Below are 25,485 nucleotides of genomic sequence, written 5' to 3'. Positions count from 1 at the left end.
AATCCGTCCGTGGACACATTTGTTAAGACATAACACGCAATGGCGCAATAGGGTCCAAGTTGCTGATGCGCCTGAAATTCAACCACTAACACAAATGTTCATTTATTTATTCGACCATTCAAACTTGATTAAGCTGAAAATACTTAAAGATTTGAATGGTCGAATAAATAAAAAAATATTTATACTTCGGAATGGTCAGAAGAGTCTACAAGATGGAAAACACTAGAAAGACCATATCTAGCAGTCAGTGGGGTAGAACCTCTGTCAAATTGCAAACGCTTGTACTCTTACTTTTACCACTCGGCTACAGTTACGCTGGACCTCTGTCGTATTTGGGGTGGAAGCTTCGAATATGTTTTAAGCCGGACCGTTAAGGACAAGTTCAATTAGTCTATCAACTTTTTTATTCTCATTGAGAAATTGTTCCCCGCCCTCAGTTTAGCGTAAACACTTCATAGGTGTGCTTCTGAAACGAATATAAACACCAGGGTTTTTTTTTTGGTTTTTTTTTTTAAGGTACAAAAAAGGTTGTCACTCTTCAGTGCGCATGCTGTCAAGTCTTATCGAGCTCACAACTATACGAGGGAAGTTTTGTGTCGCCTCTTCTCAGATTACAACTTTCCTTTTCTTCAAATGAAAGCTGTTTAATTCGCTTCAGAACGACTGAGACGCTTTCAGACTAAATTAAGGAGGGAGACGAGACTTTTTCTTTAAGAAAAGCAGTTTATCGAACAATTTCTGAAATCGCAAAAAACCTAAATGGCAAACTTGGTTCAATGTTTTTTATTTTAACATCAAATCCAAAAAATATTCACCTCGAATATAACAGTTCAAAAATTAGCAGAAAGACCCTCCCCTCCCCAGTGCAGTTTTAATTGAAACATCCAATTTGCTCATTTGGCTTAGTCAACGTCAAAGTGGTCTTAAATCAAAACCTCTTCAATATGCAAATTTAAGAGTAATGCTGCTGAATTAAACTAAATCATACTATTAACACTAAATTCTCTTGTTTCTAAGGGATAAAATATACCTAAAACTGTTGCTCTTCTACAAAAGAGCTGAACCAGAATGAATCGTATATACGGCCCCAATTTCTCATGATTAATGTACCTAAGAAGGAAATTCGGTTTCCTTCGCACGGAAATAAAAACTGAAACAGGTTGGAACTGTTGAACACTTCGTGGCATCGGGTCACTGCGGCGTCTCTTCCCTAAAGAAGACCAAGGGGGCTGAAAGGAGAAATGTAGCTAACCCATTAAAAACTTTCTGACCTCTAGAGCTTAAAGTCGAATCCTATGGCGTACGTAGTTGCATCCGGAGGTTGCAAGCGATCTTTCTACAGTCGACCGTGGCCCACTTAGGTCTCCAGTGGGTGAAAGGTTAGCAGTGGACTGTTTGTTCGCCTCAAGAAAGCCTTCGCAGTAGAAGGAACTTCCGTACCCTGACACAGGCCATGTCGGCGAAATCTGGAGTCAACCGGTTTTGCTGTGACGGACCGACTGGGGGCCTCTCGCGTCCGTTGCCTTAGATGGAATAGACGAGTGCTGCAATTGGCAGTGTTTTGGTACGCACACAGACGGGCCACCGAAGACTGGTTTTGAATGGCAGCCCTTCCAAACTGCTACCTTGTCTCGTGGATTGTGGAAATGTTTGCCGTCTTTGAGTTCTCGTGCGCATTTTTCCTCCCTATTTTCGTGATCAAACTAGAACTGTCAACTTCCTTAACAACTGCAAACTAGCTGTCGGTTAAACTTGAAATACAAGATGCGAATGTGCATGGCATACAAATGGAGGCAGCCGGGGAAAGGGATAAGTGGGGCGCTTCTAATGTGAAGCTTTGATAAGCATCACCCGGAGAATTGATTCTGTTTCTCCCAAGGGAGCCTTCTACGTGACCACTGCTTGCGAAAATTGCTGATTGGACAATTTTTTGTTTCGGAGGCTATAGTCGGGGTGCAGTTAACACGTCTGAATGTTAGACAACGGGATGGGAGGCAGGGTCAGAAAATTAGCTGGCCGTTATGTGGAAAACTTTGTTTGCTAAGGAAGTTTTTTTTTTTTTTTGTGTATAACAAATTATTCTTAAGCTCGATTTTGGTGACGGTGAGAAACCTAAGACATCAATTGCATCTCATTAAGATGCTTCGTAGAATAAAAATTATTGTAATAATAAAGATTATAAATTAAGGCCCAACAGTCGAAGAAAAACTTCATCCTTCCTCATCTTTTATTACTCCAACTATTTTGGTAAAAATCGATTAACTTTAATCTCATCAATACTTAATTCTGACCAATTTCGCTTTTGGCTTTTATAGGATAAATACATCTGGTAAAATTTACCTGTTCAGCCAGGAAAAATTATCTTGCAGATTCACTTATGTGAGAACGGTTTTCATGCAGTTTCAGTGCATTTTGAAACCACAAATGGTAAGTAATTTATCTCAATATTCCTACAATCTCAGATCTTGACAACTGGGTGGTAGATGAGAGCGTCCGTACTAATAACTTCGCCCAAAGAAGGCTTTAGCCGAATATATCGGGCCTGTTCAAATCTGAGATGAAAATATACAGTTGAATTAATTTATAACGTCTCTAAGCCAGAGAAAGGTTGGTTGGTGCTCTTAGTTATACCTAAATCCATTTAAAGTGACCAATAACAATATGATATTTATAACATCAAAATGAAATACAACGTGATATGAAAAAAAAGAAATGAAAGGATTAAATAACGTTCAAACTCGCGTATTTTAAGTAACCATTCATCCAGATTTTTCCCCTCTTTTTCCAAGCCTTAGTACCAAGTTTTTAAACCTTCATTAATCTTCAACTGTGAGCCTTCCTCCAGGTTCAGAAGTAGGTCCTCAATTCTCCAGTAGTAGCTTTGTAGCAGCTTCTATAAAATAACATCTTCAACATCAGAATAAGAAGGCAGGACGAATCTTTTATTCTTTGTAGCTTTAAATCTGACTCCTGATAAGATTTGATTAGGTGGAACTTTATTCTTTGGTGACTTAAACATGTCCCAAACAGTTTAAAGTTTGAGAGAATTGAATTGCAAATACTTCTGATGTCGCTTTATTCAGTGTTATTTTCTTAAACACTTCCACTGAACTGAAGTAAAGCTGTTGTTGGTTCTACCTAATAAGGAGGAGATTAAATTCATTTGTGAACCATGCATTTAATTTCGATCATTGCACCTTCGAATGAACAAGGTGATGGTAATGCGAATGATTTTCTGCATCTAAGTATATTGTCCTTGATGCAGTAACTTCAGTAAGGAAGAATGCTGCTATTATATCGGTGTTAATGCACCACGGAGTATGTTTGCCCCATCCTGAAGCGATAGACTGTTTCTCACAATCGACCGGAGTATTAAAGGAAACTTCTCTCCCTGGAGGCTTATGAATCTCTGTCTTGATTGAATGCTATTTCGGTGACTTTTTAATACTGTCCTTTCAGTCGCCTCGCTACCGAAGAACGGTGTCGAAATTAATCTTCCTTGTAGTCAATTTTCTCACAGTAATTTTCACAAAGGGGCTTTTGTGGAGGGTCCAAGAAATGTGCCCTACTTATAAGTAAAAATCCATCGACAATCGAACAACAGGAGCAATTAAAATAAGTAGGCCTTTCAGTTGAATAGGCTGCCGTAAGTGTTACTTAAGAGATTAACATCGGCAACACTTGGAAATATTAAGAGGAGGAAAAATTTCTGAGGGAAGGGATGCAATAATTGGCTAATGGTGTAAACACCAACTGCTACAGACTACGTGTACTGAATTCAAAACAATTTTATGCCTAAGGTTGGATGTTTGCGTAGTAGTGTATGTAGAAATCTGAACACTGTACGGATTTGATTTTTATGTCCCGATCAGCCATATCTAAGTGTCCCGGACAGCGCGTGGTCTGATAATTAATGCGTAAGCGTATCTTGATATGCTCCAGCAACCCCGAGAGGTCTCAAATTAGGCCAATAAACTTCTGTAGGATGTATTAAAGTGGGCGCTTCCAATTGTTTTCTCTGTTAATTTTCTTTATGGTAGGATAGGAGCTATGCCACTTGCCGGTTCGAATCGATCAATGACACACGAAAAGGCCTTGACAAACCTGACTTGGAACACAACTACAGATATAACACGCTCGTTCCCTTACGTCCCGAATTTGTCTAGACCCTACTTCAAAAAATAACAAATAAAATAATCCCAAATAGTAGTAAAATCAAATAGTTGATAGAACTCCATCAATATTGAAAAGACAGTTTTTGAGCTGTTGATGATCTCATTTCAACGTCCCTCTGTGTATTTATCATCATTACTCATACCACGCCAGGAAAATGAACATCATTTGTCTTGTTCGAAATGTTTTGTACCGCCAAAGAAACCGCTCCGAGAAATAGCTGCTGCTTGTCACTCACTCGAGTTTCTTTCCAGCACTTTATCCAGAAAGTGGAGTCAATCTCTCCAACAGATGTCGTTGCGATGCAAGAACTGCGATTGGGTTGGGACGGGGGATGGGGAGAAAGACATCTTCTGGATGTGTGAGGGGAAAAGTCAGCAAGTTAGTTCACACACTCCTTTTATGAACGCGTCTTGTTTGTTCAATACCAGACCCCTAAACCAGCCTCCCCTTGGGGCGAAAGTTAAGTGCCGAGATCATAAATTACTCGTGGTATCCCGTTGATCGCAAACTACTATTCTGTGTCACGTTCCACTAACTCAAGGATTTAAACAAGAAACAAAAAGCCGCTATTCGTCCGATGTCTTCAATAAGAGGGGAAATTCTCACACGGACGAAGGGCAACGTGCGAATATTTTGCACCCTTTTTTTCTAAGAATCAGGTGTAAAGAAGGCTCACCTGCAGGTAGTGAGTGGGCCTACTGATTTCCATCTGGATGAAAAACCGTGCAGAGAAAGTGTTCCACTGTGTCATGCTGATCGATCCACTTCTCGATTTTAAAGCAGATGGAAAGAGATCTTCCTCCATCAACACAGAACTGAAAATTGTTTATTTCATATTTGATCGTTGTTAAAAGCGTAAATTTGTACACAGCCAAAAAAGCAAAAGATTTGCTAGAAAGTGCATCGCATCTATTTTGAAGGAAGTTCCCGAGTTGCCTGGGATACCCTACAAATTCCTTTTTCTTAAGGAAAAACAGTGCTATTTATTTCAGGTGCAAAACCAAGGCAACTCGTGCCGACTTGTTTCGCATTACAGTTGACGCTTTCATACCGATTTTCCATCTTTTCAACTAAGATGGAGTTACAGAAACTTCTTTCTCTCCAGTGAAAGAAATACGCAGTCTTAAGAAGAGCTGAGAACACCCAATATATCAAAATGGCTTCTTTTCTACACACGCTGTCATTCACAAATGACTTATGAAGTGTTAAGACTCCGGAGATTAATAACGTGCGTTGGTTTTCAAGAAAGCAAACGATTTGTTAGTGGAGGGGATGGAGAAAACGTCCTTCCCGGATAAGTGTCGGGTGGCGTATATTTTCTCGCCTAACACTTTAATTCGAGTCTCCATGGCCCGTTAATATTACTTTCTTTCGTGTTTCCCTGTTAGCGAGCAAACAGTCGCTGAAAACCTGTGGGGAGAGACAAGTTCCTTGACCCGGAATGATAGGTCACACTTGAACACTTAAATTTCTTCACGTAGGACAAAGGAACTGGCACGTGCGCAGGTTTTCGAGCGAGGATAGCTGCGCTCTTTAAATATTGGTGGCGTTTGTGTAGTGGCTTCGACAGATTTTCGATCGAATGCGGGTAAATTTGTCTTTGACCTTTCTGTTAGCAAAAGTTCACCTCTTGTGGTTGCCAGCGGGAAGAGTCCGACGGAATCCATTTAAATGAAATCTTTTCAGAAGGTTTAGATTTACTTCAAGCACAATTTTTAGCTTGTAACAGCGCCGTCTAGAGGTGGTTCTTCATCTTTATTTGAAACGCGTCGATGATATTGCATTTTCTTCTTTGTACATCATGCACTGCGCGTGCGTTTCGAAGCAAGGAACGCTCATTTATTGCTAAATTCGTCGAGCCACGATCGTGATCTCATGCGGGAACCCAATAATTCTTTTCGAGGAAGATCTCGTATTAATATTCATGAAGAATCTCCTTCGATAACAAAATGCAGCGCGAAAACACTGTTAGGAGCTTCCCGCTGATGAATGTCCAGCTATAACCAGTCCAGTTTCTTTTATGGAACGACCGTCGGTAAACGAAATTAATGGCCGCGAAGCTTCGTTGACACCCACTGCTATCTCCTGGGTAACAATTCATCCATTGCTCAGTACAATGGGACTTCCGTTCTGCGGCGATCGAAACGAGAACACACCAGGCCGATGATACGGTTGTCCAGTGAACCGTGAGAACGAGGTAACGGTCAACAGACACCCCTCCTCGTGAGATGGGTTACCCGCCAGACGTCCTATAATTTCGACTCCTTTTTAATTCCCGTCTTCGAGTGAAGGCTTGAGGACTTTTCTTCTTTCATTCTCAATGAAATCGATCCGCTGTCACGGCAATGACATACTCAGGTGGCGATGTTCTCGATACCAGCAGTGCGTCTCGAACTTACGATAGACAAGTAGATTGGAAGTTAACAGCCATGGGAAGAGGCAGGGGGGAGGATCTTCCCCCATGGCTTGGTTAGCCTATCACTCTCCCACCCCTTTTGGAATAGTCTAGGTCTGAATCCTGATGACGACGATAGGCATTGCCACTTTGTAATCAATAGAAATTGAACTGTTTCGTTTCAAGTGGACGTAGGTATCGGCATTTTTTTTTTTTTTTATTTTATCCCTTAGTCAAATCAGAGCGTTATTGTACTGACTCCTGGTTTCTTTTTCGCCCCAAAATTCAATAATATCTCGATTTTCGACGGAGATTCGGACTGCAGACTTTATCCACTAAGTGGACACAGGCCTCCAACTCTTAAGGATTTAAGACAATGAATTTCTTCTAGACGGTGTATTCAGAGTCTCCACGGTTATCTCGATAACCGTGGAGACTCTGAATACACCATCTAGAAGTCCTAAAAGAGCTGAAGTTTTAAAAGTTCGGAGTGAAGTTTAGCATTATTATTATTGAGCCGAAGGTCAAACACGACAGTACAGTAACTGACACGCTTTTGAGTAGACTCTGGTTCAAGCCTGCGTGGCCGTTATAAGTATTGTTTAATAAACAATACAATCTTGTAGATTGACAAGATATAGCAGGCTTACGAAGGCCTCATTAGTGAACGGCGATGACAGTATACAGGCAAATGATGCAAGAAAATTTATACACCATCAGTCAAACCTCATTTATCCAATCTCTTAAATTTGAATAAATTATCCACTGTCTGAAAGCAAATTTCGACACATCTCTCCTGCAGATATCCGTCCAACTTAATTTGCCTCTGTATCATTCGAGAAAGTAAGGATGCACTGAAATTTAATTTACTCGATCCGTTTATAATCTTAATCAGTTCTTTCAGGTGTCTGGTTTAAAAAAGTGCTGCAATTTGAAAATCGGAAGACTTTCTTGGTAAGATTACCCTCTTATGCCGCTGATTTAATCTTGTTCTTCCTTGCACCTGTTCCAACAGAGCCTCATGGTTTGTAAAAAGGAGACTTCCAGATCCTTGCATAGTACTCAAGGTGCAGCCTAACCGTTGCCTTATACACCGGGATAATCACCCCTTGTCCTTCTGGCAAAATTCTTGTACATTACTGACAGAACCAAGTTTTTCGTTCCAAGTCTTTCGTTCTCCACCATCCAGATGGAGTCCCTTGAATTTATCGATGTTAAACCTCAATTGCCCTTTTTGCCTAATCCATCCAGGTTTTGAAGTAACGTACCGTTATTACTGCCACATTGGCAATCTTTGTGTCATCAGCACACGTAAAACATTTAAAACTTGATGTGTTACTGATCTTATTGCTGTATGAAGAGCAGAAGGCTTTCCTAATAACAAAGGACAATAACATTTCTCCACGAAGAGAAGAGGCCATTAATAACCGTTTCTTGTCACTCAGCCTTCCCTTTATCCATAGCAGGAACCTGTCCCTAAAAGCCACACTGCTCCAATTTGTACAGCAGCAGTTCATGTGGAACAGTAGCAGAAGATTAGAATCAATCTAGGTATGATGTTAATTTTTTGCATCCAGTTCCTTTGCGGTTACGTCATAGTAGCTGATCAGACTGGTCTTTTAAGATCTCTCCTTAACAATTCTCTGCTGTGATTTCCATATAACTTAATTACTTATTACTCCCCCTTTTTTATTTAAAATTCTCGATTTCGCCCCTTTCTGCACAACGAACTCGCAAGATAAACTTTTTTTTATAACTAGATTCTATCAGTTTTAATAGAAAAATAGTATTTTGTTCAGAAGTTCCTTTTATAATCGTTCTCTTTTTCTATAACCTAAAGCGTTTATATTTGGATAACAAAGGACTATAATAATCAATGTCTAGTTACGACTTAACAGTATTTTAGTGTGTCGAATAGATTGACATAAATCTTTCTGAACTCACTCTGTGGAGATGTTTGGGTCTGTTGGAGAAGCACTGACAGCTACGTGCTCTTTATCTGCACTGAGATAAGTAATTTCCCATTTTCTTAATATTTCGAATTGCTTTATTTTTACATCCTTTCAATCTTCTTTATCCGATTCTTCCATTTAATAGGTCCCTAATGTTTTTAGAAAAATATCCTTTCATAAAAATAAAAGTCCCAGAAGGCCACATTGTTCATCTGTTTAGAATCCTTGTAAACCTCAACCCTTGTTCTGAAGGTTGGCAAAGAATGAGCTTAAACAAAACTTTTTTGAACATTGAACAAGATTTTGCAACAGGAAGCGATACTTTGATTCGAGTCTTCATTGACTCGAGTTAGAAAGTCTCTACAATTACCTCATTTAGATTTGGAGTTTCCAAATTAGAAAGCATTGGAAACTCCCCTAAGTACAGAAAACTCCAGACACTACATGGCTGTCCCAGATTATAAACAGAACTTCTTGGGCATTTTTTAAATAAATAATAATTTGAGAAGGATGAGAATAAAATAAAAATGGGGATTAGACACTTTGTTGCAGATAACCTTCCCTTTCCGATAGATTAAAAACAATGAAAAATGCGCCATTGAATTTTTTTTTTCTAGGACTAAGAAACCTTGCCCAGTTAAATCCCAACTTAAGATAAGCTTCTTTGCTCTCCGGTATTTCTTTTAGTCTTTTTATTGACTGAAATCCCCCCCTCAATTTCTTGTTCGGGTTTTGTAGTTGTCCAAAAATAAAGAAAAAATAAACGCTCCAGAAAGAGCGAAAAGAAAAAACACTAGCTTGTCACTCTTCTTGTTCGTCCATTACGCCTACGACATCGACTTTATGTGCCGGTCATTCCTACCGCTGAGGCAGACGGGCGACGAACGATACCAGCAATCAAAGGCTAGCGACTTCAATGCCGCTCCCTCCCCGGGCGAGAGCCTCCGTGCGAATTTCTTCCTCTGCCAGATAAGAAACAGCCCTGATTGGCAACGGACTGTTTACGGTCCGCCGTAGTAACCTTGTCAGTCTTCCGGTGGTCAGGTTCGCGCTCACGTGCAGAGGGCCTTGCCCGCTTATTAGCCAGATATGGTTAAACCCTTCCAGGGCGTAATAAATTTTGCGAAATGGGTTGGAGTCGGACGCCATCTTTGCCCGCTACCTTAGAGAATGTGTTCAAGCGTTTGGGGCAAAAATAATTTCGAAATTCACCCAAAATTGTTAAAAACGAAGTGAAGGATCAACATTCACTTCGTTTTGACTTCTTTATTCCTACTTAAATTGGGTTCGATTGCTAAAAGAAAGCTGTTCTCGAGTGAGTAAGCTCTTGACATTTCCCGAGCGCTTTCAATAGCGAAGCTCCAGATTGGCCTTCCTCCCCCCGTTCTTTTTTATTAGCCAAAAAAGAATTCATAAACTTTAGAATGTGGAAAAACCACATTTCAATTGGAACCACACTGACATGCGCAGGGAGCAGTTCTTTGTTACCGAAAGACGGAATTAATCAAAGGTTTACGTGCTGCACGTGTTCTTGCATGTGCAGCCAGAAATACTGGTAACTTTCGCAGTCTGTTTGCATAAAGGTTATCGGGGGTTCTATACGGTAACCCGATATACACGTACAGCGATGAATTTCATTTCGCGCCAGGAACAACTGGATCTGAGCTGTCCATCCGTCCAATGTATATATTTATGTCTCGTATTTATACAACGTACCCGTACTCTTACTGGAAAGCCACAACTTTCTCTCGTTGTTGCCAGTACAAAGACGCTAGTGTGTTTTATCGACAACGTAGGGTAATAAATACCACCGTATCGACACAGTTGCCGATTGACGAGTCCCGTATACGTACGCAGTCTAACCTTAATTTCTAAGCCGTTAGGGTTAGCTATAAAGCTTATTCGATGGGCCCTACTCCTGTTTATTTGATCCGGTTATTCACACTATCATTCGCCCTTTCTGACCCCCTCCTCCTCCCCTTTGGTCCTTACCTTATTCCGGTACGAGGTGGCTGGAGAGAGTTTTAACTGTACAATACGACGCCCATTCTGACTCTAAATTCGAATGAAGAAAACCAACAAAGGTTGATACGAGTTTATGGGGTCCCTTGAGACAAAGTGATAGGGGAATAATTATTATCCTCCAGATGGAATTTAAGATTAAAAACAATTCATTTTGTATCATTTAAAAACAAGCACGTGCCAAATGAAGATTTAATACTCCAGAATACTCTCTAGAAAGCCGATTATAATTAGCTGGTGGTAACCGGATCGCTGTTACTAAAATAAAATAAACTCAGCAAGGCAGTTATACTTTAATGAGGTGGTTAGTATCTTTACGATCATCAGTAGTGGCATCTACATTTATGGCGATAAAACTTTAGTGACAGATACATTCGCGCTATCATTCCCAAAGTGGATAGTCTCAAACTATTCCAGGAAACATCAGCAGGGCTTATGAAGGATTGCCTTCTGTCGAGAAAGGGGAGACTGTCGAAGGCTGTTAAATTAAGAAATCTGGTATGTAGGACAATGACCATTCCCGAGAAGCATGCTAATTAGTTAGCCGGCAGTTGGTTAGTATGTAAATGGCAATGAGGTTTGTATACGTTTTTTATGCGTATGAAAAACTAGGGATATTGAATGTATGAATTCTAATCACGGAATTAACAGGAAGCATTTATGGTTTATCAACTTGCTAATTTAAGTTTTTGTAGTTCTTGATTTACGATGTCTGCAGCCTGGGGACATTACTTTCTCAAGTTCTCTTCAGAGAAGAAATTTGAACATCAATTGCGCATTACAACTGAAAACAATGGCAGGGAAGATGTATCAAAATAAAACAAAGAATTTTGATCTAACAAACACCACATGAGAAAACAGTTTGCGGCTCCAAATCAGCGTGGTACGAATAGGTGATGTGGATGGCTGATTTCATCATCTGCTGATCTGTCAAGTTTAAACAACGAGATTAAGAAAGTTTTTTTTCGATTAAACAGATGCGATCCACTCTAGGAGAATGCGACTGTATTTCTTATAGGTAACTCTTCTGCAGTTTAAATATTTAGATAATTCCATGACCCAGGAGTGCCTGGGCAGGTAAGAAATTATCACAAAGTTTCAGGCTATTGTATTTCAGCTATGGGGTTAGACCACGAGGATGGCGGAGGGTTACGCCACTGATAAATCCCAGATTATCTTAAATATAACACTTGTTGAATTTTTGTACTTTTTTCCTTTCCGGTAGCGAGTGAATTAAGGTCCAGATCATATTTGGTTTATATTTCATTATCTTAACCTGCAACAGCTTATCCTGTATTATAAATTTTTTTTTTTTGTTACGTAGCTGGAATCCTCTTAGTTTCCTGCGATCTTTGAAGACAATTATGTAAATTTTCATCCAGAAAAAATTGCTTGCTCAACTCAAATTCCATTCACGCGGTTTGATTTTGATATTACTCAAAGCGGGACTTAAACTTTGCTAAAATATAAACAATTAGAAATATAATTACCCCAACTGTATTTTTATAACTAATATAATGCTCAATTTTTTTTTTTTTTTTAGCCAATAAGAAACAAAACCTTTCATTATTGTGGAAGTGGTTTTTCCACATTCCAATTTGCAACGATACTGTCGTAGATGGATCAGTTCATTGTTCGCAAGATTATTCAAAACGATGGGTTCACCATTTTTAACACAGGTTAAAGTGATGGACAAAAATGCCTGGTTTGGTATGATTGGTTGGATTGCGAAACCAATGGACTCTTCTTTTTTTTTTTACCAACATCAGGAAATTTTGTCTCTAAGCTTTACAGCCGAATATAGTTCACTTTTTGGACTTAAATTTCGGTTTATATTACGTACACAAAATGCTTTTTTAAAATGATCCCAGTACATGCCTAAATGATGATTGATTTATTAGTTTCAGTAAGGTATGAATGCCATGGAATAGTTTCGTTACAGTTCTATTACTTCATGCATTAGACCTATACCAAACATCCCGAATATATCGCACCTGGAAAGATTGATTTACGAAATATAAAAATCAGCCAAATGGCCTATTTTTTGTCTTTGTTAGATGAAACTATTCTAGCAGCAAAATCAGAAATAAAAATTTTGAACACAATTGATAAAGCGATCATTTATTCTAAAACTTGTTTCTGACAGAGGAATTCAACACGCGCACGCCAATTAGGAATGCCAGCTGAAATGGAACTTTGTTCCCCTTTACTCAAAATCGGACAAGGAACTTTCATTATCCTTGAGACGGGAATTTTAAAACTGCGATCAACGGTGCAGTGTTTGCGCAGTTTAAATAGCATTTGTAGTTCCAGCGTACGAAGACTATCCGATAATTGCATCCATGGAAACTGGGCTGAAAAAGGAGGAATTTCCAGTCGAAACCTTGACATGCCCAGTCATTCTACCCACGCATTTTCATTAAACGTCACTCCAGACAAGGCGATAGAAGGGGGATGAAATGCCGGAAGAAAGTAGACCTATGTAGAAATATTGAGTCTTTAACTTCCCCGTTCTTGCTACAGCAGTAGCCTTCTCACGCATAAAGATTATACGTCTGTAGGAAAGAAAAAAGCAGAGTTCACTTACATCGTAAAGAATACCAAAAGTGTACTTTACACTCGTTTAAGTGCCCTGTCGTATCAGTTACAATCACTCGCCTACGTGGTTAGTAGAACTCTTTGTTCCCAATAATCCAAAGAGATTTGGTCCGTGTGTATTCTTTTGTTTAGCTTCAAATAGTCGGACATTGGGTGTCTGAAAATATATCCACTTGCTTTCTTAATGCGCGCTATTAATATTTTAATTTTCCCCTGTCAAACAATATGCATAATTGACGTCACAGAAGCACGAGTATAGATCCCTTCACAAAAAAAAAGCTTTTTGGAGAATGTATTAAAATTGTAACTGTCGGCTTTGGAATTGGGCAATCTCAAGCAGAGTGAGCAGGGTCCCTTTGTGAATTCTGGATTTTAAGCTACATATCTACCCGCGACCACACTTCTGCCTTGTATAAAATCAATCATAAACCTAGACACTAAAATTTGTTGGTGTCATTTCTAGATAAGCTGTAATCGGTCATTCTTTGACAGATTTCGATGGATACCGTTTACAGCCCATTCTGGTATTGACTTACAAAGGAGGCACTACTTTTACGTGCTTAACCCATCTAAACTGGCCATTGACTTCCCGATCTAACAAACAGCAGCTGCTCATATTTTCACCAGACAGTGGAAAACCTGAAGATGTCAGTTTTAAGAGTTGTAATCGAAGATAAAGGTATAGAACTAGTAAATCGCTTGTATTGGCAGTTTTTCTCGATGGTACTCGGAATTTGGAGCGGTCTAGTTCATTAATTTCGGATGTAAAACAGACGGTAAAGCCCTTAACATCAGCGTAAGTTTGGTAATGGTTCACTGGCACTCTTAATGACAATCTACAACTTGCTAAACTGAACAATTACCCTCATTGAAAGAGGCACTTGTTTTTTGTAATTATCAAAACAAATTTGTAATTATTTACTGTATCAATGTTCTGGACACTTGTTCTTGATAGTATAATAAAATTTCCATCTTTTTTTCGTTTAATCTTCCAGATCAATTATCGAAAATCCTTCTGACTCCAGAAGATGAAAAGACAATATGGAACACCATTGAGAATCCTATAGGAATCATTGTCCTCGGCCGAAGTTGTTGGGCAAAGGCATGCGTAGTAAATGAGCTGCTGGGTCAGCCCCTGCTACCTGTTGTGTCCTACAACAAAGAGGAGGAAGAAGTTGACTGTAATCGATGGAGAGTGGTAAGTCGGCACTTAAGTTTGTTTAAAATCTTACGAAAATTGGTGCCAATTTTCATATTTACTGCCAATGTTCATTAAAGGTTAAAACCTACTAACATAGGTTTTAGCATTCTCTCGGAAGGTTTAAAACCTAAGTTAATGTTCTTTAAAGTACTACTGGTTTTCTGTTTAAAAGGAAATACTATTTTTTTTAAAGAATAGTAAATCAGTTGAATCAAAGTCTGACAACCTATCACTTAAAACATAAAAGAAAAAGTTGTACTTAATGATCATGTATGTATTGCTTGAAAGAGTTCATTAGGTTGTGAATAGCTTTGTTCTGAAGAGCACAAAGCTCCGTACTTTAAAGAATAGAATTTATTTAACATGTGTGCTTAGGACAGCATTCTTGATCTTGTTCGTAAGTGGGAAGTCCACTCAATATTCATTTAACCGTACAGTTCACTTTTAAAATCCGGTAGGACATTCGACAATTTCCATATTACCATTGATTACGTGTGACAGGAACAGGCTATTAGCCTTTGTGATTAATGATTGCTTTCATTTCAATAAAATAAAGTACTACACTGGCAATGAGGTTGCAGTCCAAAAAAATTCCTTGTTTTAACCATAGGAAAAATGTTAAAATCGAGGCAGTTTAACACATTCAAATATTGATGGGTTTCATTTATTGTTATCACATCTCTCAGAATAGACTGCTTTTAAACCATCTGATATGAGCTTTTAATAGGTGAGTAGTTCCAGCTCATCACGATCACAACATGGAAAAATTTTCAGTGAAAAGACGATTCTAATTTTGTTTCAACAAATCGACTAACTTTAATTTTTTATAGTTAGACAGTTTAACTATTTTTAACTCGTATATTTTGACTACTTTATGGGCACTTTTGAAACCAGCCGCCCATTGAGTTCCTGCTATTGAATATACAGGACTTGAACGTCTAAAGTAATGTTGCTTCAATCAAGCTGAGATGAAACCGCTGACAGGTCTTATAAAAGAATCCCAGCACGTCTTCATACTGGGAAGATTTGAATAAAGATGAAACATTTTAACAAATCGCCCGCTTAAAAACTGGCCATCTAGCCGCTTTTCATGCTATTGAAATAACCTCTTTGGTTTGTTTACCTTGGCTGACCTCCAGCCCACCGACTCTGTCAAAGTTCCCGTGTTTGTGATGATTTGTGCTTAGTTAAAGATCAACATTCTTTACATGGAGGGGTATTCGAAACCCTTCATAGATGCTGGCCCATCTATCACCGGTGTACTCTTGAAGGTCGCTGAACCATTTGTTAACACTTATGTACCGAGTCGATTGCTTCTTTTTCCTTATTTTCTTGCAGTCTTAAGTAGAAAGATAGTACTACTGACTGACCAGTTTTATATCCTCTTGACAGGTGAGGTTTTGCTATGGCAAAGAGCCTGGAGCTAAATTGCTATTGACCAATGGACACGAGGTAGTGGATCAGCTGAAGTCTAACAAAGATAAAATGTCCACCATTCAGATGTCTGACTTGGAAGTGGAGGTAAGTTTCATAGTGATGAATCCCTTAACTTTTGCTTATTTAACTTTTGTATAGGACAGATATGTCCTGTTTTACGTTTATCATTAAAATTTATCGATCAGGAAAAACGATGGGCAACATTTTAAACTGCGAGACACATGCCAGATTAATAACCATGCACGTGACCCGAAGGTCTAGTCTCTAAAATGCTGCAGCAACTAAAATCCAAAACCGGCAGTCACCCGGGTGAATATATAACTTTAATTAGCGTACAATACCTCTAATTAGAGAGCAGCGCATCGATAGCAGGTCTAATTAGTAAAAGAAGTCGACCGTTTCAAAGACATCTAAGGTTTTTAATCGGCTGGTTAGACGACAGAGAATCAGGTTCGATACATGTCAAGGGTGAATTCGCCTGCTAGTTAAAAAGCCTCCAGTAAAGCTGGTTTTTTAAAAGAGAAAGAGGTCTCTCCGGGAATAGGACGTCACTTATTAGGTCAAGATTTCTTGGAAGTGAGATTCTATTTTAGATCATGGAGGAAAATCCGAAGAAAATTTAAAGGTAAGAAAGTTAAAAGGTGAAAGTGTTAAGAGAGAAATCGACCCTGATGTTCTTTGGCACATCCTGAAACACGCCCATAAGTTAAATGTTAACTGCTGCTTTGAAATTGAATATTAATGAAGCACCCCCCTTCTCCTGGTGTTATTGCTATACTCTGGTTGGCAAAAGCTTCATTGTATGCAAACTTTGATATAAAATGCATCGATCTCTTAATGGAAACCATGAATTTCTTCGATCGTGCGTTTTAAAAACCCTGCTCCTAAGGAGAAGAGCGATTTGCTCAATGGACAGTGAATGACAATGGGACCAATGCATTTTGTATTGATTCAGTTTATTTTTCATCAGTATACAACTAAGACTAATCAGTTACTGTACGTGGGTTGTGAAACATCAGGCCGCGTACATTTGACATTTTTATAGCTCATGTCAGAAGCTTTTGCTCTAAACTTAATTCGTAATTGACTTATTCTATAAAGCATTAATCAAATCTAAAATATTTTCTTTACAGCCTACATACAATGGAGAAACAGAAGAGAGATTCTTCCAGATTGCTGTATTGGAGATCACTTTACTACATCCATTGCTACACGATAATGTGCAGCTGGTACTGACACCTAGTGGTCATGGGAAGAGTTTCATTCAAATGTACAAAAGATGCACAGAGGGACTCACGCCGGTTCTATTCTATGCCATAGGAGGGAGCTTAACGGAAAAGGTGATCATTATTTTTAGGTTAACTTAGCAGAAAAAAGCCGACTAAAAGCTTCAAACTTATTTGAGTAGTTCGCTAATACAAATAGTGGGACCTGTTTGCTATTTGTATTAGAGTACTTTATTTACCATACATCTGAAATCCTTAATCTAAAACTAGGTCTTTATTGAAAAGAGAAGTGTATTGCTCTTTTAATTATGACTGTTCTTTCATCTTAACTTACTCCTGACCCCATTGTAAGTAGAGCAGAAGGCGGTTTGAGGTCAATTTTTAAGCGAAGTTTTTTTTCTTAAGGAAATAAATTGCATGCGTAAAGATCTTTCTCACTTTGTAAGAACTCGTCTAATTGCTATATTTTTGTATCGTAGGACATCGATGACCTGGGTGAACTAAAGCAAATTGCTCCCAACACTCCTGTCTTCTTCGTCTGCGTCCGCCATCCCTCTAAATCGGATCTCACAGAATCGGGTCAGCATGCTGGGAGTCCTCCTCCACTAGAAGATAGCAAGCGTCATTCCACTTATTCCCACCGATACCCCGTTGAACAGCTATCTCTCATCAGACACTACTCCAGTATCCAGACCGCCGAAGTATCGCAGAGTTCGTCATATCGGCAACTGGCTGACCTCAGATTCTTCCCGTCATCAGATGATAAGCCGGAATACAAAGGACCTCTTCACGTAATTAATGAATTAGTGGACGACTCAAACTATTGTCCAAGGTGAGCTTTCTCTCCAACTTTCTTAAACATTTCTTATTTGGAACACAATATTACGCTAGAAAATGTTTCTTCGGTCAATCAACTGCTTTTGATGGAAAACTCAAGTGATTAATCGAAGTTTTGATCATCAATAGAATATTTGGAAAATCTCTTATCATCTCACCCCAGTAAAAAAAAAAGTGATAAATGAAGAAAATTCGTAATACTAAATTATGCAGCTTGGATAGTTTGCTTCTCAGTTACGTGATGGTACCTTGGACCATTCTGTCTAATGGACTCCGTATCAGATAATCTGAGTTTTTTGGGTTCTCCAGTGATGAGATGAATTCAGTCTTTGTAGCCCATGTCATGATTGTTTCAGTTGTTCCAAGAAAATGTTTGCTCCAAAAATAATTCTCATTCTTCTGCATTTTGTAACTTCACATTGGTCAGCATAACACATCTGTCGGCTAAAACTTTCCAAAACGATAATTTTGGATCCTTTTCTGCATCGCTTTAATTCATTAACTGAAGGGCGACCTGGTTTCAGGCCAAGATCGCTGAGACTTCTCACTGAAGAAAAACTCCACCTACGTGAGATATTCTTCTGAACTATCCAGAAGCACTCGCGGCTGCATGTTCTTCTGCTCGCATTAAAGGCATTCCTTCACCATGGTCTTGAATTAATGGAACAGGTTTCAAACACCTCCCTGTGTATACTGCCTAATTGAATGTTGTAGATATCTTTTCCCCGCAGGTGGCCTTTCACGAGTCCAACTGTCTTTTTTTCTCTAAAGTGCAAATGCTTTGGTCAGCCATTAGCTCAACTTACTTAAAGCTCATAGCACGAATTAGACTCATTTCATGAAGATGCTAGTCCTGCTTGTGCTAACAGAGCTCCAATGCAAGATAAGAATCCAAAGCTTTATTGGACACCAAGTAGTTGAAATTAGCCGTTAGGAATAAGACTTGGCTATCTGGACAGTTCATATTGAGCATCGTATCCCAACATGAAACCAATTTAGCTGTCAGAGGAGATTGTATTTTATATTTATTTCTAGTCATCTGTTAAATTGTTTGCGGTGTAATAAGTTATTACTCCAACTTGTTCTTGGTTTTGATGTACTTGATCATAATAAATTTCAGATAGGTGCACGTTCTGTTTTAATATATCAGAATAAATTCTACCTGAATCGTATCATAAGTTTAGACTTAATTTATTATTAGTTTATATATTTAAATGTTATCATTAGTAAAACTGTATTGCTAAAATTTACTCTAAGTTGATTCTTTTTCCCCCTTGCAGCCTCGTATTATTTGTCAGTCATGTTCTTCAGTCCCATCTGTTGCTGGCTGCCTCTCTGCTCCATGACAGCCACACCCGCGGCGTTCAAAACTTCATTTTGACCGCCTTCGACCTGTCCCGTGATATCTTGATCACCCCGAAGCGACTGGACTATGCCCGTCAACGAGAGGATGAGTTATTTCGTTCCTTGTTGGACATCGCCAGTAACAAGCAAGAGGAGATCCGGGTTATGATAGCCAACACCATTACCGGAGTAACCAGTGACATCCTGGACTTGGTGGATAACTATCAGTTTAAAGGTAGGTGGCAACAGCGAACGCTGCGGTAGAGATGAAGTTAAGGACACTTAAGAAATAGAAAATAGACTAGAGCAATTTCATGAAAGAAATTCTTACAAAGAACTAGTTCTAAATCTTAAGACTATTTTTCAATTTCTTCAGAGTCCTCGGAATTTATGTCAATTATCCATAAATTACTGCTACTGGTTGACACACACACCGACCGTAAAGTATGTTGAAGATAATGAACGTCTACCACACGACCATTTCCTTCTCCCCTCACCTTCCCTCCTCGGTCTTAGTGCCGATTTGATGGTGTCAAGAAGCTACTAACAAGTTAGCCCTTGAATGAAAGCTGGGCACCTGTTGCGTATTGCTAGTCTATATTTAGGACCGCGTGTGAAACCGACACACATCTGCGAAGGGGGTGTTGCTATGGTAACAGACTTGTTTGGGGTGGTTGAGGCTGACTACTTTTTCTACTTGGTGTAGATCAATGAACTGATGGTGGGGAGTTGAGATTAAAACCAACAAAAGACAACTGTTGCGGCAGGTGGGGGAACAAATTAACAATATGAGGGGTTGGGTCGTTGACCGTCTGAAGTGTAAGTGGTGTTAACAATAAAGAATGTTTCCTTAATGTTGCATATTTGGTACACAATTAAATTTATTCCACTTAATTCTTTCCGGATGGGTTCCGCCCAGTGAGAAACGCCTTTTCTACGCCAGTCCGTACTTCAATTCAGGTTTTCTGTAAACCGTGATAACCCCCCTCTTTGATTAAGTCTGTTTTAAAACTGGCTTAATGTGTTTGCTGTGAATAAACCCATCGGAATGAAACTGAATCTTCAGAACAGGATTCTTGGTTTTTAGATTAATCTTAAACAGTCTAAGAAGTCTAACAATCCTCTTTTTCTAATAAAACTTGGCTGTTAATAAAAGATTTTTTCTTATGTTGTAAAATATACATAAAATGAAGTATTTTTCAGTTTTTTAGGTAATCACGTGTTGGTCCAATACTGTTCAGTGACATCTTTGCTGTTTAGCATACTATATACATTTAACTTAATATGCGCCTCGATGATTCTTTAGTCACATGGCATATTTATATATGTGGAAGAATGTACTAATTCTGAAACAATATTTAATTATATAATCTAATATCCCAACGCATTTCATTAAAATTCTTCATTTAAATTACAGTGGCTGCTATTCTGAGGAATGACACTCTGCCCTCGGCACGAGTAGTCAACATTTGCACAAGTGAAATCCAGGAGCTCGTCTTGAGTCGGGTTAACACTGCAGTAGCTGCCAAACTCGCAAATTCCATCGAATGGCTTCAAGAAAGATTCACAGGTAAGAATTACTCGATAGTACTCATATTCAAAACGCACAAAATCCAATACTTGTAATTCTATACGCTGATTACGCTTTTATAACGAGCAAACTGGACTTAGTGGGAGGGGGGTGGGTTTGTTGAACATACTTAGTTACTGATTTTCGAAACATTTTCAGTCCTTTTAATTTTCTTCGAAGCCCAAAAAAACCAATATTCTAAACTAGTAACTTTAACTAATTACAATTTGATGGATTGAGTTGTTCTTAGATCTATTACTTAATAATGTAGTTGGACAAAGATCCTTCTTCGAAGGAGTTCAAGCAAAACCATTTTTACAGAGGTGCTCAACTCCAAAATAATTCTGAAACCATTCAAAGAAACTTGCCCTGACCTACAAAAAACTATTGAATTTCATTGGGCCATGAAATCAGTATTTGAGCGTTTTCAAAGTTGGTTATTTTTACCATTCTGCACGCGTTTTTGGTCCGAAACCAGTGGTTATCAACCATTTTAATGGTTTCCTTCAAACATCCACACCCAAGATTAAAGTTCTCCCGTTTCGTTTCATTCCTAGGAACCCTCGAACGGTGCCTCTCGAGCCTTGAAGAAGCCTGTCTGTCTGGTGGGGAGGAGCCCAAGCAAGTGAGCGGTGCCTTGAAGCAGATACTCGCTGCAGCTTATCAGGTATGTGGTTCCCCTTCGTTCGTTGTGATTGTGGCCAGAATTTATTTTGTGTCAAGCGGGATGTTATCGGCCAATGTAACACTAGACGTGTCGCTAACGGCCGCGGTAATAACTCTTCGATCCAGTTATTAGAACGGTGCAGGGCCTTGATGGATACATATCCACTCAAACTGCGCAATGTAATTAATTTTCTCGAGTATTTGGTTACCTGGTTTGCAACCAACCAAATAATAAATTCCCATTGTCTCCCGGAACGCTCGAAGTGACCTTTTTGATCTTTACAGCTTGATATTTTGTAATTATCTGCTCTGGACTTTGCAGAGGGCGTTGGTTGTCAGACCACCATCGAATTAATTGAATCAAAAGAAGGGAGAAACGAGACAGCAAGACATTGAATCGATTGGACCTTTTTTCCATTTACTGTGGGTGGGTGGGCGTTTAAAGGTCAGTATCCAACTTGATCCTCGTGTGAAATGGTGTCCTTTAAAAACTATGGTAGTTTGATTATTGGAAGACAGACATTTTTAAAGTTAATGCAAAACATTAATTGAAACTTCGATTATACTGCAGGAAGTATAAAGGGTTCGCCACTTGTTAATTGTAGGGGTCTTAGTTCGATTCCAATCGAAGACTGAGAAGATTCTTGCAAGCCTGTCGTCAATCGGCGCTACAGTTCATCGATCTTGAGTAGGAAGCAAGGTTTCCATTGAATTCTCATGAGTTTTTACCGTATGACATAAACCGGCCCTTATGAAGACCTTTCAATAAACTGTATGAACTGGCATGCACCATATTGCAGTAGTAAGTAACAATACTCTTGCCTTAGCAGAGCATGCGCCAGTGACACAGATTTGAATACACTGGCTAGAAGTGGTAATGCGCCATAAACCTATAAAAACAAAGGCAGCATTCTTCAATGAAGAGTCCAAATATTTTTCTATAAAGGATTAAATAGTTTTCATTCTTTAAATCAATTGATGGACGGTAAGGGAAAAGAAAGACTGGTTTAGGGTAACCAGAAGAGCTGACTGGCAAAACTAAAACCCGGAACAATACGAATTTTACTGTATTTAGGTAATATGCTCTAAAAGTGAAACATCTTGAAATAAGATGTAATATATCTTATAATAATTACATTCATATTTGAATATGAGCAGCACTGCATTTAATTAAATCAATAGCCAAATGTTTTGCTCAATTACGTTTTATTGAACTTTTTTTTGCCCTTAAAATAGTATTGACAGCAACTTGTAAATTACAGAATCTTAAATGAATTATAGATTTCTCAGTTATAATTTTAACCCAATGGCAATGTAGCCAATTATTAACAATTTTGAATAGTTAATGTTTGTTTTAGTAAATCTTTCTGCTTGTGAAAAAGCGGCCAGCTAAATCTTTCTTTTCCTCCTTCTTTAGGTGGAGATTACGCTACGGGGAAGTTCTTCGGTTCTGTGGTTCCTTCTTCAAAGGATGAGACAGGTAAGGAAAACTCAGCTGATCGTTAACTGGCGCCATAACGTTTTGACTGCTTAAATCTTTGTAGTCCCAATAATTGGAAACAATTTGTTATTCGCATTGTACTTCAATTAGTTGAAACCTGGGTGTGAAATGGATGGAATGTTTGTCCAATCCACTTGTGGCGCGTAGTATCACGTAGGCGCTGTTGCCGGAAACAATTCCAAGGTGCTAAAAACCAATAATTAACGCATGCGCCGCGTGCCACACTCGTTTAGGTAGATCTCTCTTTACCTTCGCACAGCCATCAATCACGCTGTTTACGTTGAAAGTTGTAAGCTGTTGAAATAAACTGGTTTTAAAGCACACTTCACTCGCTGCAGATAAGGTCTTCAAATAAATAAATAAGAAAAAAGAAAAACAATCGTGCGAAAAGTGACGAAACTTGAAGTGGCCACAGGAGTTCAGGAAATTCCGTTAATTTCAATGCGTCGCCATTTTGTTTCCTTTTCAAATAATTTAATATTCATTTTTTATTATTTTTTTTCGAAATTTTATTTCACACATTGCGCTCTTTCTTCCAGTTATCGCAGGTGCTGCCATGGAAACTTCCTCCTCGAATAGATTCGGAGTGGAAAAAGCAAGTGGCCTTAGGTATCATGTCCAGTTTAAGTGAATCCCGCCTGGCTAGGTCAGTCTGCACGCAGTTGCAGCAAAGGCTTCGTATTTCGCACGAGAGATTCGTCATGTCTCTGCAACAGTTGGAGGATAGACACGTCGACAGGCTGGAAAGGAGGGAGCAGGACAGGAGAAACGTAAGTCAACTATTTCTTTTGTGTAACCGAAAATTCTTTCGTAGCAATTTGCAGTTGATTCCCATCACAGCCATGGAAGTCTAATATTGCAGTCCTTCTGAAATTAAACTACTTATACGAACAGAGATAATTGTACCACTCGCCTACCCATTCACCCACCCTATATGACTATTTATTTACTGTTTACGCACTTATATTTATGTAATTATTGGAATATATCCTTATTATTATTTCATAATTTGATTGTAAAATTGTCCAAAAACAATTCTGTATGTGCGGATCTTCCTAAATCTTGAAATAAACCAAAATCTTGAAAGATATTCAGAAAACTTAACAAGTTTACTCTCGCTGTCCTCTAGATGACCAGAATAAGGAGTGGGCACCATGTTTTTGTACCTCTTGTTACGTGATTGGTTGAACAAAAGGAAAAAGTCGATGTGGTTTGCCAAACCCATGATTTGGAGGGAGCCAAAGACCACCATGGTAGTTGTTACCTTTTTGAAATGCGAATGAAACTGGATTCTCAGCGAAGAAGCAAAAGATTTTATTCAAACCTTGATTCACCGATGAGACTAATCGCTCACAATGACAGTATGCCAATTTCGTTACCTGTACAGCATGGACTGGATTCTTTAGAAGACAAAATGGAGTGCAATTGGCGAAGACCTCAGAATTTCAGCCAATCCAACAAAGGGACATCGAAGCCGCAGCCGTTTACCGAACATAAGGTGAATGACCTCACTAGAGGTATTTCTCTTTCAAAGATAAAGCCGAACTTCTCGCCTAGAGACTAAAGCTAAAAAATTGGTTACGAAGAACATCAATGTCCAAGAAACAAAGTTTTGGCGACATTCTTTAAAAATATCAATGAATCTTTTAAGGAATTGCATTACTTAATGGCATAAATTTAAAACCTCTTCGACTCACAGCGAAGTTTGAAAACTGTCCCCTTGCATAATGGGAACTTAAAGACATCATCCCCTTGCCCACTCTGTTTATCTAAAGGATACATGCTGTAACATAAAGACGCTACTCGAAGTAACTGAATGGCACTCATCAGTGGAATGTCTGCGATGACTTAAATCATTGGTATAGTAATGGACATTCAAGGAGGGTTCACAAAATAGTTTTCTATGCTTGTGGGACCGCCGTTCTACCGAACGACGAGCCCATGGGCATGGAACGTTACCCATTGCATCAGAGGTGGCTGTCCTCAAAGAAACACCTGTGAACCAGGAACGAGTACCGTGCTGTTCCTTTAGTGAATCTAAGGAAGATTTCATTCTCCTCTCTACACTAAACTTGGCCTAATGACGAGGGTGAAAACGATGGGTAACATGAATTCGATACTTAAATTTCCAAAGATGTTTTCGCGCAAGAATCTTTTTTTTTTTTAGTGCCTGATATCGGAGATCTTGTTTGGGATGTAAAGCGTTGAGGTAGTTTTTAATGTATATTAGAACTAAAAGCATGGCAGGCTTTCCTTTTGAATGGTTTTGGATAATCACAGGTCTCATGTGCAAAGCTGAAGTTCAGAAACTGCTTCATGCATATAAAGAAATGGGATGTATGTCGATGAAACTTAATTTCTTGCATTCGCACTTGGACTTTTCCCGAAAATTGGCATGAGCAGGGGTGGAGAAAGAATGCTAAATGCGAATGAAAGAATTTTCAGCGTTATACTAAGGCCCATCATTGGTAGCGAATTTCCACTTGTTGTAATGGAAACACGGTTCCTGGGACGAAAGTATTTTGGCAGACTACTGCGACATTAAAGGTTATCTGATCGT

The 25,485-nt window shown here is 38.9% G+C and overlaps 1 protein-coding gene across 1 annotated transcript in view; it reads left to right on the top strand.

Moving 5' to 3' along the window:
• LOC150076235 (dual serine/threonine and tyrosine protein kinase-like) overlaps positions 1-25,485 on the top strand; it is a 56,582-nt gene that overhangs the window by 19,505 nt on the left and 11,592 nt on the right. The window contains exons 2-10 of the mRNA XM_090387977.1: positions 14,139-14,341; positions 15,737-15,865; positions 16,915-17,121; positions 17,487-17,839; positions 19,125-19,423; positions 20,606-20,758; positions 21,316-21,425; positions 22,842-22,904; positions 23,465-23,695. Of these exons, the coding sequence (XP_090244103.1) occupies positions 14,139-14,341; positions 15,737-15,865; positions 16,915-17,121; positions 17,487-17,839; positions 19,125-19,423; positions 20,606-20,758; positions 21,316-21,425; positions 22,842-22,904; positions 23,465-23,695 (1,748 nt within the window). The remainder of the gene's footprint in view (positions 1-14,138; positions 14,342-15,736; positions 15,866-16,914; positions 17,122-17,486; positions 17,840-19,124; positions 19,424-20,605; positions 20,759-21,315; positions 21,426-22,841; positions 22,905-23,464; positions 23,696-25,485) is intronic.

Source organism: Mastigoproctus giganteus, chromosome 13, assembly GCF_048544385.1.
Source record: "Mastigoproctus giganteus isolate SK-2022 chromosome 13, ASM4854438v1, whole genome shotgun sequence".
NCBI classification, from domain to species: Eukaryota; Metazoa; Arthropoda; class Arachnida; order Uropygi; family Thelyphonidae; genus Mastigoproctus; species Mastigoproctus giganteus.
Note: the sequence above shows the minus strand (reverse complement) of the source record. Positions and strands in the feature narration are given on the sequence as shown.